The sequence below is a fragment of the Miniopterus schreibersii genome, assembly GCF_964146895.1.
Source record: "Miniopterus schreibersii genome assembly, chromosome: 14".
Classification (NCBI taxonomy): domain Eukaryota; kingdom Metazoa; phylum Chordata; class Mammalia; order Chiroptera; family Miniopteridae; genus Miniopterus; species Miniopterus schreibersii.
Window position 1 is genome coordinate 29,203,284 of NC_138114.1, and position 16,857 is coordinate 29,220,140.

Sequence of the window (16,857 nt, forward strand, 5' to 3'; positions counted from 1 at the left end):
TGAGCTATAAACCAGACCAACGGGAGAGCCTTCTGTGCCATTGCAGTTTCCTTGGATTTCATTCAGTGGGGGTTTAGGAGTCATTTAACAAAGAAAGACTCCTTTTATCACTTGTACATAATGGTCATGCATGAGATACATTCATCTTCTTGCACTGACTACATTTATTTATTATGGGACTGTATAAAACTCAAAAATGTGTGTCTGCTGTCTACCATCTATCTACCTGGCGTTCTGTGGTGCTGCTCTCTGTGGGGATTGAGAAACTTGAAAAAGCACTGTTTCCAAACACCCTCATTTGAAACCTGAAATCAATTCCCTTTCTTCACTGTCAAAGTCAGTTGTCCTAGTGTACCCGGTTACAGTAAAACTCGGTCCATGCATTGTAGAAATACAAATCATTTAGAATAAAATGCAAGTATTTTTAAAAAAATAATGCTTTATATTTTAATGGAAGTTTTTGCAAATATTATTAGATCAAAATTACCACATTTTGTGTGCAATCAAGAGGATAGTAAGCAAAAGTATCAATCTGTAAGAATCATAGTGGGCCACCTGTTTGAATAATAGCGGAATATTGTGGCTTGTGGGGGGGTCCATCGGAAGGCTTCAGCCTGGGAGTCCTCTTCTGAAGTGAAGCTTTCACCTTCGTCCCTTGTCCTGGTTTTAATAATGCTGCGTTTTTCATTGGCCATAAAAGTTCTTATTGGATTTGATCCCAATTTCTGTATTGGAAGCTAAAATAAAATAAAATAAAGTATCTTCTCCTAGACTTTGAAGAATTCTTCTTTAAAGAGCTGCATGTTCATCTAACCACTGGCGAGTGTCATGAATTAGAGATTTATCATCTTCACGTTATCTCTTTCTTCCAGTGATTTATGCAGTATTCTGACAAATAAAGTATAAAGGTGAAGCTGAAAGGACAAAACGAGTAGTTCTCCGACTTTAGAATATTAAAGGAGTAAAATATGTCAGTTAAAAGAGGCAAAAATGTTCCAGATCAAATCTATTACAAATTTTAAGTAATAATTGTTTAATCATACTTTACAATGAAATACATATTTTAAATAAGAATTTGACATCTGGTGTGCCCCTTAGAGTTCATATGTCTGCCTTTTGCCCTTGTATAATTATTCATAGTACCTCTTTCACTCCCCAAAATGCCCCAGTTTGGATGAAATGTTACGTGATCACCATAGTTATAAGCATGAAACACCTATGATACAGAAATATGAAATCGCATTTTAGATTCTAGGTGATAACGAATTAGTTCATGCATGGAGTGTTGATAACCAAGCCCGGAAAAAATCACGTTCATTATTGGAAGTGCGCCGTTTCTAAAATATGTTATTACTGATAGCAAGGGATGCGGTGTCCAAGACTAGGACAGAGCAGCACATTGAGTGAGAATAGTAATAAGATAAAATAAGTAATAGATCAGAGCCCTAGGGCCTGAGACAAATTGGAAATTATTGAAGGGTTTTAATGAAAGAAGTGAAGTGATGTGGCTCTTGCGTAACAAAAACACTAATTTGCAATTAGGGAACAGGCTACTGGCAAGGGTAGAAGCAGATGCATAAATTAAAATGATCCAAGTGAAAATGATAATAGGTAGGATTAAGGTGGTAAGGGCAGAAGAGGTGAGTAGTTAGATCCTGCATATTTTTCAAAGTTACAGTCAGTAAAACGTCCTTATTGATTAGCTGTGCAGTATGAAAGGAAGCCAGGAGTACAGGTGACCCCCAGGTTCTTGGCTTGAACAACTGAAAGAACAGAGCTGCTATAAAGTGGAGAAGACTGTGGAACAGGTTTGTGATGGGGAAGGTGAGAATTCCGTTTTCGGAGAGGTTACATCTGAAGTGTTTATTAGATGCCCAGGCAGTGCTGCTATGTACTCTGTGGGGTATAGATTCTGGAGTTCAGAGGAGAGGTTCAGGCTGGAGACATAAATTGGGAGTTGTAGTATTAACATTTTTAAGCCTTGAGAAGAGAAGACAACTGAAACCTGACTCCCAGGCCACTCCAGTTTTAAGAATTTGGGGAAAATGGTAGAAATGACCACATGAGAATGAGAAGAAATGCATAATAACGCTGGAAGAAAATGGAGAGAAACTGTTGTCATGGAAGGCTAGTGGATCACGTTTTACATGCCGGAGACAGGCCAGGTAAGATGAGAATTGAAAATAACTGTTGCTTCAGCAATGTAGTTATCACTTGTGATTTTGACAAGAACGGCAGTATTCGAGCAGTGGGGTCAAAGCCTGATGGAAGTTTGACTTAGGAAAAATTGTGAAGGGTGAGAATAGACAGAGTAAGATGAAAGAAGTGGGCACTAAGATGCACAACAGATAGTTCCTGACATTCAGAGGAAAAGTAATTTCTTTATTTTTTTCCTAGAATTTACTTAAATGACTTGCTCTGCCCCATTTCCTCGTTTCCCCCTAAATTATTTTATCTACTTGACAGACTTCATATTAGAGATTGGGGGATTTGTTAAATTGCTTGCCACCAGCCAGGAGGAAGAAAGTTATTCTGTATCCTCAGTCCTCTAGTGCGAGGAGCTAAGAGATTATCCACACTTGCTTGTTTAATATTGAAAATGGAGTGATTTGTCTCTTTCAATGTTTTGCCCTCCAAAGTAACTAAATAGTATATTTTTTATACTTCTGCTTGTTTGGCTTTAGTTTCACTTTGGTCTCATTACCGAAAATGGGACTCATGCCCAGAAATTCTCCAAACAAAAGTTGGCTTTTAAATATAATGTTTAACCTGTAACTGCAGACTGTATAGATATAAATAATGTTATAGAATAAAATTATTTTTTAAAATACTACCTTGTTTTACTCAGCCTGCTCTTTTATACTTATCTCATACACTAGTGATTATAGTAGGACAAATTAAGTTAGATTTTTATGAATTCCCATTTATATTACACCTAAGAAGAGTATTGGATGAAAGACTTGATGCATGGACCCATTAAAGGACAAAGTATAATAGCATTAATTTGTCTTAAGTGCCATATTTTAACTCTAATTCAATCTGGAGTATCTATGTTATTAATATTTTTTCCTGCCACTAATCTCTCCCATCAGCCTACATTTGGATATTAATTTGTATTCTCTAAATTACAGAATCCTGTGGTGAATTTCCCTGTGCAGCCTCTCATGAATCAGGAGACTTGTGTCTGGGCCCTCATCTCCCTTTCACTTACATGTGGTGTGGCCTTGAACACAAAACTAGCCTTTTGCTTCCCCGTTATTATAGAAGTATGTTTTCACATTTAGAGAGGCAAACTAGCATGGGGGTAACACACAGACATCTAATTAGCATCTCTGAAACACCTAACAGGGGACCAACCATGTAGTAGCAAACCAAAAATATTAGTCATATTAACAGCAAACTAAGGTCAGGGTAGTAACAGACAGAGCTTTCACATGTTTTTTTTTTTTTTTAATTATGGGTATTTGGCCCAGGAGTTATAGCTCAGTGGTGGAGCATGGGCCAGGAATCAAGAGGCCACAGGTCAACTCCAGGTTGGCACATGCCTGGGTTTCGGGCTTGGTCCCCAGTCCGGGGTGTGCAGGAGGCAACCAATGGATGATGTTTCTCTCACATAGATGTTCCTATCTCTCTATCTCTTTCCCTTCCTCTTTCTCTAAAATAAAAATCAATAAAGATATGGGGATTTGGATTGTTTTCATAGATCTAATTTGACTTTTATTTCTTTTTTATTGATTCACCTTTTCATCATGCAGATAATACATTTTTTTCCTGGCTTCACTGCTGGCAATAAAAATTAACAACATATGAGCTGAATGTAAAATATAAGCTTCTTTTGCTGTTGCAGGATGTTTCCTGCTTACCCCTCCACATTCATAAATTGTGTTTGTGCTGAAATATCTTCACTTCTCAATTTTCTGTATAACTGTATGTAAGCAGTTATCTCTTCTAACAATATGTGGTGACTGCTACAATAATTTATTGCAGTGATTATTGGTATTATTTTTTAAAATATACACCGATTTTGAGGACAGGAGACCAAAAAGTTGATGAAACCATTTCCTCATTTATGTTTTCTAAGCCCCTCTAACTTTAAAGTTTTTCTTCTTTCTGTAATGATGCTAGTTCAAAAGATACCCATATATATATACACACACACACACACACATATAGTGTGAAAGGATCCCATAACATAGAATTTCTTAACCTTTTTTTTTTTATTATTTTCTAGGCTGAACAGGACAATGGTCATCCTCTCCCTGCCTTTGCCAGTCTGCACATTGAAATTCTGGATGAAAACAATCAGAGCCCGTACTTCACGATGCCCAGTTATCAAGGCTATATCCTGGAATCTGCCCCCGTGGGATCAACTATTTCTGAGAGTGTAAATTTGACCACCCCTCTAAGGATTGTGGTTCTAGACAAGGATATTGAAGATGTAAGTTAAATACAAATTTTGCTCATTTTGTTAACTCGCCTCTTGTTATACTTATGCCAAGAGGAAATATTACAAAAACATGGTTGCGTGAGCTCTAGAATAGAGAAAAAGTATAAATGAATCTTTTTGTTGTAATTTAATTCTATATCAAAGATAATATTTAAAAGACATGTTTGAATTCAGCAGCTGACTTTTCTCAGTTTACAGGTATTCAGTAGAAGGAAGAAAATGAATGTTTCTTTTGTAGTTTGCTAAATTATCAGGGGACTCTTATTTATTTATTAATATGGGTTACAAACAGTTTATATGATAGCTAATTCAGAAAAATAATGGCATTACACAATGAGCATGCAAATCATGCTGGCTGCCCTGGAGGGGGTTTGGGGGACTTTTCCGATGGCATGTTATTAAAAGAAAACCATTTGGGGCCAGCTGACTCGCCTACACTTCTGTCCTTGGCTGTGTTGATGATAATTCTCCACTCCTCTCACGTCCGCTGTGTTTCTGGTACTGACACCAGCCACACGAGTGGGAAATGGTCCTGCCCGGGTAGGTCCTAGTATTTTATCTCTTTAGCCAGAGCAATTGCTTTGAATAGTGGACAGAAAATCTATACCCTGCCAGTCAGAGTCCTCCCAAGAAATGAAAGGGGGAAAAATGGAGCTGGAAGTCAGTATCATGCATTAAGAAGTGGAAATTAACCGAAGCCATTGTAGCCAAGTTTGCTGACATCATGGATTGGGTTTCTGGCTCTTTTAGGTTTTGATTTCCCCAAAGCTACACGAATCCTAAAGATTTTCCTTTGCTTCTGTGACCACTACAGCATTTTCCAGCGTACCTTTTTTCAAACATACTGTACGTTTGATTTCTGTCACCTCTAGAAAAAAATTGTTAAAATTGTGTAAAGAAAAGCAAGGTGTGGGTGAGGTGGGGCTGGAGGAACTCCTGGGCCTGTAACCTTTGGAAAGCACCACCTAGAATCCTACTCCTGGAGATGTAATGCCAGTTAACCCCTTAAATTCTCTGAGCTATTTCCAAGCGGTGGGCAGCATGCTGTGGTCCTTAGGAGTATGTACTTTGGAGTTAGTCAGCCCTGGGTCTGATTCCTGGTTGTACTCTGTAATAGCTGAGTAATACTGTGAGGCTCATAATCACCAAGTGCCCCCATTTTACTCACTCACCTGCGATCCAAAAGGTATATGGTCGGAATCACTGCTTCCTTGGCCTGTCCCTTCATTTTGGGGCAGGTGGAAAAGGGCTTGGAGAGAAAATTTTTCTTAGATGATGCCATGTATAGGGACAGTAGCATGATTAATATGTTGTGTAAAAATGTCAAGTAATTAAATAATGTATATCTGGCCACTTGTTTATTATTTAAGCCTAACCTTTTTCTAAAATTATCTGCAGTGAATGATTGTCATTAGGAGCTCTGAAAGTGAGCAAATATATCTAATCCCCAAGTGACAAAGATTTCTAAAATATCATATGTAGCTTCTACATACCTCTAATTTAAATAAGCTCACAGAATGAGGGTATCTAACATAAGCTTCAAAATTTCTAATGGTATCGAATTGTTTCACAATATGGCTTATCGCTTGGTCGGGCAACTAATTCTTCGAAAGCTCTTCGTACTGAGTTAAAGCCAGCCTTCCTGTAACTTGTCCGTTATTACCTCTATCTCCCACTTGCCAGCACCTGGAACAAATCTACAAAATGGTCATTAATATGTTTGAAGATGGGTTTATGCCCTTCTGAATCATCTCTTTTTCCAGGTCAAATGGTATCTAATTTTTAAAATAAAATATGGTCATTACAAGGTTATTTAAAGATCTAAATTAACAAAATAAAACTTCAAGGCTGTTTTCATTCATCAGCAAGAATTTATCATATAGTAAAAAAATTCTGGTTTTGTGTCAGAATTAGTGAAATTAAGTCAGAACAGGGATAAAGTGTTTAAGCATATAGACAGAGACGTTCACCTCATGCAGGTGTCAGCAACAGGTAGAGCAGGTAATGCACAAAATTTTAAGAATCATGTCTGAGATCACCAGGATTCCAGTGGCAGAAACACTGAAAGTTCATTATTTAATTTTGGTTATAAAAAAAACAACAGGGAATACTAATCCACAAAGGTGACACTTGTAGAAAGACAATGATTCATCTATAATTTTATATCAATTCACATCCTTGTATATGTAGTGTTATCATTTCAAAATAAAGGTATCTTTGAAATTTAATACAATACAGTCTTAAAGATATAATGTAGTATATGTTTTATAAATATGATTATGCTTTCATGTATGCTATGATATGTCAGAATACTAAGGAATAAAATATTTCTTGGGAAAAGTTGTTAGTGTATACATACAAAAAAAGGTGCTTTTTTACTTATTTTGGCTTGTTTTTTGTTTGTTTAACTAGTGTACGCCCGTATGGCATATCTATGTTTGTGGTCATTTATATTTACGTTTTTTATTTCATGTTTGATTTGCACACAGGTTCCACCTGGTGGAGTTCCTGTAGGTACTAGGTGTTGGTTTTGCGTTTGTTCTTTTGTTAATTGCCGTGGTTCAATTTCCTGTTCTTTTTCTGTTCTATTAAAACAAATAGGCAGTCACTCATTATCACTTATAAAAACATCTGTAACTACTTTAAATACATATGTATTTAAGTATAAACCGTGTATATTTACATTATATTTTTGGTTATGCTAGTATGACTTTGTGTATAATTCAAATTGCATGCGACTTAAAGAGTACCTAATTATTAAATGTTCTTTTAGTCCATGACAAACATTGATAATTCATCACTGCATTCCTTCTGAAAGATTCAAAAGTTGGGATCAAACTCTTTTGAACAAATTACTATCAACTGATTCAAATTGGCAGATGAGGTTAAATGTTTTGTTATTTTGTATTATGCTCCATAACTGATGTGTGTACATAAGTATGCATATGCATATATGTGCATATATATACATTTCTGTTTTGTATATGCATATATATGAGGATGCATATAATCTTGTGTGTGCAATATATTTTGATTCCTATTGGAAAATGAAAATTGATTTCAAATGCAATAGACTTTCCATATTTAAATGTACTTCTACTGTATATGATGGAATTTTCAATTTTTACATTCACATCTTTGTTTACCTTTGAACTGTAGGTGTGTTTACGGTTGCATTTGTATTTTTTGTGCCATGAGTATATATGAGTTTATTTTATCTTCCAGAAAATAATGCACAAATCAATGAAGCGATAGATCATACTTTTAGTACATACTGGATGTATGCTTTAGAGTAAAATAGTCTTACTTCATGTCAGGCGGGAAAAGGACATTTGTTAATCAGCCTTCTGTGCACATATTGATTTAGAAAACCAATATTTATTTTAAATAAATTTATAGACACAAGACTACATAAAATTTACTATCCTTGTCAGAATATTAAGCCAGACCATTATCTGTCCATTTACACTTATAATATACCATACCTGAAACTATATTATCTTTACAAATAAATCTAAAATATTACATTTGTGAGATAATTGGCTGAACATTTCCCAATCTGCCTTCTTACATTTTTGTACTTAAAGAAATGCAGATATTCACCAAAAGCATCTATGTATGCGATATATAGATATAAAAAGGTTACCCTTTTAAATATTCATAAACTTCAAAAGCTATATTGTAATCTGGGATTAACTATACAGAACAGATTAGAATATACTAAATATGTCATGTACAATACTAGCTTTATGTGTTATACTATCTTCTTTACGTAAAACAAATAAGCTGCAGTTCTGGGAAATGCTATTTTAGTCTCTAGCTAGTTATTATAAAAGGATTCAAGAAATGGAGACAGATTATCAAAAGTCTTTAATGTTTCTGGTTATCAATTATGAGAAAGTCTATTTATGGAATCCTGCTGTTTATTTCATCTTCAAATGGGAAGCATTTGACAGACAAAATCTGTGCCTTTCATAAATTGGTCAAATGAATGGTCTTATTTTCACACAACCATATTAGGCTACAGTCGTGTATATATACACTGGTTCACAACTCAACACTCACTGCGGTATTGTCTCTTATAATACCCGGCATTAAAAAATGCTTAAAATATGGGGTGAGTATGGGAATGAATACATCTAACAAATTTACTAACATATAGTTGATGGAAGAAAATTAATTGAGAGAGGATTAGTCATAAAGAGAGTAGAGAATGACTGAAGGAATTGAGTAAGGGAAAATAAGTGAACGTTTGCTAAGCAAATCACATAGCAAAACTTGCTCAGCTTGGGTTGCTGCTACTAGTGTATAGTTATGAGGAACAGAAGCTGTCCTTGCCCTGTCCATTGCATGATTGTTGTTGCTACTTGCAGAGAACAGGGGGAAAAAAACCTATGAACTTGAAAACCTTGTGATTACATAAAATCAAGAATAAACACTAAAGAGTGGCACTCAGACTTATTTGGATTTTATTCATTGAAACTGCCTGTTAACTAACAGTTTTGATTATTTAAAAATAATTTAATTTTATATGATTGACTAAAGTATAACAAAATAAGACAAATCCTCAAAATGTGATTCAAAATATGTTTACTTATAAATATTTTATAATTTCATTTCTGAATAAATAATTTAAATTTATTAACTAACAGATTTCATTAATCAAAATACCCCACTTTCTAGCCATGCTCAGCAATTTGGGTCATGACAGTGAAATAAAAACAATGAAGTGCCTGTTTGAAAGAATCAGTGTACATCTTCTTGACTTTTTATGTATCTTAGCATCTTTGATTATTTTATAACTAGACCAAAGGAAATTTTCTGTAGTATTAACATTTTTTTATTCTAGAATAAATGTAACAAGCACAGTGACTTTATATAAAAATCAGGAACATAGAAGCGACCATGACATATCTAAGTAACAGTTCATAATGGGATATTATGAATATACTATTTGTGTCAGGTTCAAATAAAACCTTTCATTTCAAAGTTATTTGAAATAAGCACATAGTGAAATTGAAGATATATAAAATATATTGTGGATTAAATTATGCCCATTTTTTAATGGAGCAGTGTGCAATTCAGTGTCTCACCTTTACATAGAATTTTTTTAAATATGAGTTTTATTTTTCCCCCTCAAATTGGCATGTGTTTAACGATTTCAAGCCCTCTACTCTGCCCTCAGCCTTGATACCAGATTTAGAAAAGTAATCTATGATACTACATTTCACGTTATACTATGCATAATATTTTAAAAGTCTCCATAATCTATAAAAACACACTACCTTCTGTATCATCCCTTTTTGCTATTTTTATAGCCCTCTTGATAAGTCCACTCTCACAACATTCCCCTTTATCCGCCCCGCCTGCCTTCCTACCCTGCTGTGCAGACACCGAGTCAGGCCTCCCTCCTTTCCGTCTCTGTGCTTTCTCTGTGCTGCAGAGCTCAGAGCCTTACTTATCACTCAGGGATGGCAATCGGATTGTGAAGGCTTCCCAATTCTTAGTTAATTATCTACCTCTGGAACTTCCTTTTTATGTAGCTATTTTTTTTTCCTAGACTCTTTATCAGATACAGGCGGTATATTCATATATTTTTCAATTCAATCATCTGAAATATTTTAATTGAAATATGAAAGAACAAACATATTTATAGCTAATAAATTATGCATAACTAATTCTATTTTTATTTTACATTAAATGTGGGAATGTGATAGTAATATGCATATGTGCAGATTACTACAGCTAACCCTCTCTGCTCTAATTTCCCTTTTTCTTTTTTTTGCATTTATTTCTTATCTTTTGTGCCCTGTAAAATTCTGGAAAATATTGATATTTAATAAACAACAAGAATATATTTAATAGGACTGTTTTCTACTCTATCCTTCTTACAAGTTTTTCTTTTATTTACATTAATTTTACTAATACTACTTTTTTTCCCACAAAATTACTCATTGTCTTTTGGAAAGTGTAGCTTAATTATGACTAAATATTAGTGAAATCTTTTTTTTTCTTTAGAAATCCTCAATACAGTTATGCTTATTTTGTAATAAACTTGAAAAATTACTTTTCAGGTAATGAATTGATAGCTGGCTGAATTATTCAACATTATAAATAATGGCCACTTTTCTTCCCTAAGACGAAAGACCCGGAGCTTCAGCTTTTCCTGAATGACTACGCCTCGGTGTTCACCATCACACCAACCGGCATCACTCGCTACCTCACCCTGCTGCAGCCGGTGGACAGAGAAGAGCAGCAGACTTACATCTTCTCGGTAAAGGGGCCCCTGTGTGCATATGAACATAACAGAAAGAGACGTCTGTTTAAAGCTGAAAGGTTTAAAATATTTGAGAGAAAAAATATAACATTTTCAAGTAATATCATGGAGAATATCAATAGTAAAAAATACTTCAAATAGATATCTCTTCTTCCTGTTTATACATTTGTTTAGCTGTGTGACCGACCATTCTTTACAAAAAAAGGTAATTTTCAAGATGAAAACAAAAATGCGGGAATTTCATTTACCATACCCTCACGATTGACTTAAATTGAGAGTATAAACTAAAATCCACAATGTAAAGAATTACTTCCTAAACTTTATATTATTATTATTATTATTATTATTATTATTATTATTATTATTATTATTTGCTATTGCATTTTTAATTTTGTCATAGGGTTAGGCCAGTGGTTCTCAACTGAAGATGATTTTTGCGTCTCTTTCCCGTCCCCCCCCATCCTCCCTTCCTCCCTGAAATATTTTTAGCAATGTCTGGGGACATTTCTGATTGTCACTGTTGTGAAGGGGTGCTGTTGGCATCTGGTGGGCAAACAACAAGGATGCTGCTTAGCATCTGACAATGATCTTATAAGACACAGGACAGCATCCCCGCCCCCCAACAAAGAATTATCTGGCTCAAAATATCAGTACTGCTGAGATGGAGAAATCTTAGGTTAGGCTAATCAAGAAAAAAAGGAAAGATGATCAGACCTGTGCATCCAAATTTCTAAACTAGATTTTATTAAGATGTAAGACAAAAATGATCTAATAGAAAAGTACTGGTTTTAGGACTTATATAGATCTTTCTGGAAGCCAGAGCTTCCAGAAAACTCAAACTGACTGTCAAAACTTGGATAGAGTGGATTTCAAAAGTCATTCAAAATAAGGAGCGTAGATTTGCAGCACTAATTTTTTTTTTTTTGTCAGACCTTCTTAAAGTGTTAATAATGTAATTAAGATATTACTATTAACTAATGCCAATGAGTCATTTAAAAAATGTCATTTTATGAAGAGATATTACATATCAAAGGCATCTACTTTCTTGACTGATATAAGCATTTAGGCTGTAAAAGCAAGTATTGAACTGTATACAAAATAGATAAAAGTGGAGAATAGTTTCCTATTAATTTTTTTAAAATTAAATATTAGTTAACTCCTAAGAATCAGCAAGGTTATTGACCCACTTCAAGTCTCAGGAACATTTTACATATCGGCTTATTTAAAAGGTACTTGGCTTTGAATACATTGAAAATAAAACAGAATCTTCTTAGCACATTAAAACATTTCAATTATATATACTATTATAGTTTCATTGACAAGACATATTAGCACCCTTTTAAAAGTGTAAATTACATGCAGAAAACTTAAAATGTAAGTCAATTCTGAACTGCTTATGTTTGCATGACTTCTCTATTAAAGGTATTTTTCTATCTCTAAAGATTACAGCCTTTGATGGTGTGCAAGAAAGCGAGCCAGTTGTTGTCAATATTCGGGTGATGGACGCAAATGATAACACTCCAACCTTCCCTGAAATATCCTATAATGTCTACGTTTATACAGACATGAGCCCTGGGGATAGTGTCATACAGGTAACTACCCGTATAATTTGAGGATATACTCTAAGCATTATGTTCATGGGCATCACTTAATGCATTAGTTAGAAATTGCTTAAGAAATAAAAATGAAATTCAGACTTATTGTTTGGCATAATGGAGCTTAAAAAGCTTTAAAAATATACTTACTTTTAACATAACAGTATATCGGTATGCATTGAAAGTAGAATGAACTAGGTATCAGACGCAAGCCTAGGCATTTACCTGTTTATACTTGATTTTTAAAAATTTAGTATACTGAATATAGTTAACTATTTAAAGTAATGAATATATTTAACATACTGAAGTTTCAAATATTAAACATGTAGTTTAACACTCCAAATTATATACAATTATTTTAGAAATGGTTAAATTTCCTTTGGTGATAAATACAAAAGATTGAGTTAATAAATTGGCAGAAAATACTATCAGCATTAGTTCCTTGGAACATAAAATGGAATTATGTATTACAGCAGGAGTGATTAAGATTACATAGCAAATGGTATTTTTGAAAACAAAAAATCTGGCAAAATCTTTATCTTTGAATTGCTTATTTTTTATTTTTTTAAATATTTTTATGTGGGTTTTTTGTTGTTGTTGTTTGGTGGGGGTTTTTTAGACAGAGAGAGAAAGAGAGAAACATCAATATGAGAGCAAAAAATCCAGGCCTTGGCTGACTAGCTCAGTTGGTTAGAGTGTCATCCTGATGTGCCAAGGTTGCCAGTTCGATCTCCAATCGGGGCACATACAAGAATAAACCAATGAATGCACAAATAAGTGGAACAGTAAAAATTGATGTTCCTCTCTTTCTCTCCCTCTCTCTCAGTCTCCCCCCCCCTCAAATCAGTAAATAAAAATTAAAAAAATAATAACAAAATAAAAATTTCAGTTGTTAAGCCCTGTAAAGACCACTGATAGATTTTCCTCTAAATCTGATATTAGACAACTTTAAGTTACTTTCAGGCCAGGAAAGCCCATGGTTCAATAGACCTTTCAGAGTATTTGAATGGCTCAAAATTATTATTAAATTTTATTTATAATATTTAGTACATAATATATATCACATGTATAATACATAATAGCATATAGTAAAATAGCATATCATAATTTAAATTTCTATATATTTTAGGACTAGATAAAAGATTCAGAGTATTTAAAAAGCAGTCCAAATGCCTCAACAATACACCTTAGTCTTCATGTTATAGTTCTCATTTTCCTCTCCAGCTTCATCTTTGGCCCTCTATTCCCAAATGTATGCGTCAGTCCTACTGAACTGTGTCATTCCTTGAATGTGCCCTGCTCTTTCTCGTTTTCTCAAATTATCTCCTCTGTCTGGGTCTCTTTTCCCTTCCATTTATGGCTTGATTGCCTTCTCTTATCATTTAGATTCTTTTTCTTCTAAGGAGGCATTTCTTAGTAATTTTCTGTAGCTAGTTCCTAGTAATTCTTACTTAACAGTTAATGTTCTTGCAACTCACCAATAAGAAAATAGTGGTTTGTAGCCAAGACACTGGTACAGTGGTGTACCCTCATCAGTGTGAGATATTTGGAAAGAAATACTTATCAATAGGCCTCATGAATTCTGTACACAATTTTTTGTTAATCAAGAACACTTTTCTTATCCCAGATTTTACAAGGCTAACTACTTTCATCATACAAGACTCAATTCAAAATATCACTTCCCCAGAGACAACTTCCTTAGCAGCTTAGTGTCTCTAGCCTCCTAGCACACACGCATACACACACATAGACTCCACTCACACATCTATTCTCTATAGTGCATATCTCATCATGTCATAGCATTACGACCACCTGAATTATCTTTTTTTCCCCCACCCGAACTAAAAACTTCAAGATAGCAACACCTGTCTTGTTTGCCAGCACATGAATAAATATTTACTATATAGCTAATGTAGTAAATATTTATTCAAAGGATGATTTATTACAGAATTTGCATGATATAATTTTTAATATTAATTAGAAATAATCTGGTGCTGTACATATTTTATTACATTAACATATGTTTTCTTGAGTGATATGGAAAGGGATGACATTATATCCCAGGTACCAGAAATTTACCTTGAAAGTGCATCTTATGTGTGATTATCCTCTGCTCTGTGTGTGTAAATCAATACATTTGATTTATATCTTGGTTTTGGCATTTTGTTATATTGATAAATTTGATAAAATCACCTCTTTATCCATTTTCCTTGAAAGCAGATATGCAATTTATTGATTTCGGTATTCATAGCATCTGTATCCATAGTGCCTGGCATATAATAGAGGCTTACTATAGTAGATGCTTAGTAAGTGTTTATTTGAAGATAAAAGAAAGGAAGGCTTGCAAACAAGTAGAAATAAATGAACGGGAAGCTGTCAGTGCACTGGCCTTTACGGTAGTTCCCACTTATCTGTGGTTTAGCTTTCCACAGGCTCAGTTACCTGGGGTTAACCATGGTCAGGGAATAATAAATAGGAAATTCTAAAAATAAACAATGTATAAGTTTCAAATTGTGCTCCATTCTGAGTATCCTGATAAAATCTCATGCCATCCCACCCTGTCTACCCAGAACGTAAATCATCTTTTTGTTCAGCATAGTCATGCTATATAGACTACCCACCTGTTCATCACTTAGTAGCCACCTGGATTACCAGACCAATAATCATGGTATCAGTGCTTATGTTCAACCCTTATTTTACTTACTAATGGCCACAACACACAAGAGTAATTTGGTGAAGGGATTAAGCAAACAAAAAACCAAAAATTCACAGACACAGACAAACAGTGCCGTGATTATCAGAGGGAGAAGGGGATGGGGCAGGTAGGGAAGGTAAAGAGAGGAAAATGCTGACAACAGAGGCTTGACTTGAGTGGTGAGCACACAATAAAATCTACAGATGATATATCACAGAATTTTCCACTTGAAACCTCTCTACCTATAGGATTTTATTAACCAATGTTACCCCCACCAATTCAATAAAAAAGAATAATTTGAATATGCCAATAAGAGGCCATAAGGTGCCTCTTTTCTAGAAAAAGTGGAAGTTCTCAACTTAATAAGGAAAGAAAAAATAAATATTGCATGCCGAGATTGCTGACGCCTGGGTAAGAATGAATCTTCTATCCGTGAAATTCTGAAGAAGGCCAAAGAAATTCTTGCTAGTTTTGCTATCACACCTCACACTTCAAAAGTTATGGACACAGTGTGGAATGAGTGCTCAGTGAGGGTGAGCAAAAAAGCATAACATCCGGGGTGGAAGGCACAAAAAGAAAACATGTTTCGATTAATGGCAACATGCTGTGCTAGAAAGCATGGAGCCTGTACTGGGACTTCAGCAAGAGATGACACGTTTCCTGCAAGTAAGTGATGGTTACACAGATTCAGGAGTAGCTTGGGACTGACGAATATAAAAATCACTGGAGAAGCTGTGTCTGAAGATGAAGAAGCTGCTGCCACGTTTCCAGCAGACTTGAAGAAGTTGATTATGGTTTCATACTCTCCAAGGTTTCAGGCAGCCACTGGCGTTCTTGTAACATATCCCTGGCAGATAAGAAGGGAGACTGTCTTTCTAGTCATTGATTGACGCAGAGAACTACATTTATCTTCACTGAGGCGCTCTCTCACAGGAAGCAAAATTACAGTTTACACCGATAAAGGAATGACAATTATTGTCATGTTCTTAATCTAATTAGATCTGATTCTCATCTCTATAATAACATAATTGGAGATAAAAGTAAGTTTATCCAGATAAACAGCCAGCAAGGAACTGGGTACTATAACTAAGAAAACAATAGCAATTATGGGATAGAACTATATCTCAAAGAAAAAAAAAAAAAGGTTTGCTTTAGTGGATCAAAAGCTTATTTCTGGCATTTGCAGGCTATAACAGTTAATTTCCCTTTTGTATCTCTTGCCTTAAAAGATTCTTATTTTATATATTTCCCTGAACTATGCAGATTGTGAAAATAGATTGCTGTTTAAATTTTAAAAATTTAAATGCCAAGAAGTGAATCTTTATAATTAGTGTTTTTAATGTTATTTCTGATATGTTGTAAAAGAGTGGTCTGGCTACAAAACATTCTATAAGGGCCTTGAAATAATAGAGTATAGATTTCTCATAGAAAGAGAAAACATAAAACAAACTAAAATGATGCAGAACTGTGATCTGCAAATATCTTTTAAAAAGGTCACAAACTAGGTTCTTAAGCTCCACCTATCCCCCAACCCTTCATTGACTCTGCCTTTCCCCGTTAACCCAACAGAAGATCAATTAGTTTACTTTTTGGTCAGGAATCTGATATCAAAAAAGTAAAATATTAGAAACAAAGGTGACAATAAAAACTGTCCTCCCAAGAGAGTCTTGGATAACAGATTTTAAGCATTATAATCAGATCATTTAAAAATCTATTATTTTCAATGTAGCCATGAGGCTCTCTTGGCCTGATAAAAGCAAGTAATTATTTGATCCACTAGCTGCTTATTATGAGGTAGCTCTCAGTGTCTACAGGAAGTGGATAGGAAGTAACTAGGTGTTTG

General features: G+C 34.5%; 1 protein-coding gene across 1 annotated transcript in view; it reads left to right on the forward strand.

Annotated features, from left to right (window-relative positions):
* PCDH15 (protocadherin related 15) overlaps positions 1-16,857 on the forward strand; it is a 904,849-nt gene that overhangs the window by 679,714 nt on the left and 208,278 nt on the right. Inside the window, exons 14-16 of the mRNA XM_081159054.1 lie at positions 4,232-4,438; positions 10,587-10,721; positions 12,167-12,316. Of these exons, the coding sequence (XP_081015180.1) occupies positions 4,232-4,438; positions 10,587-10,721; positions 12,167-12,316 (492 nt within the window). The remainder of the gene's footprint in view (positions 1-4,231; positions 4,439-10,586; positions 10,722-12,166; positions 12,317-16,857) is intronic.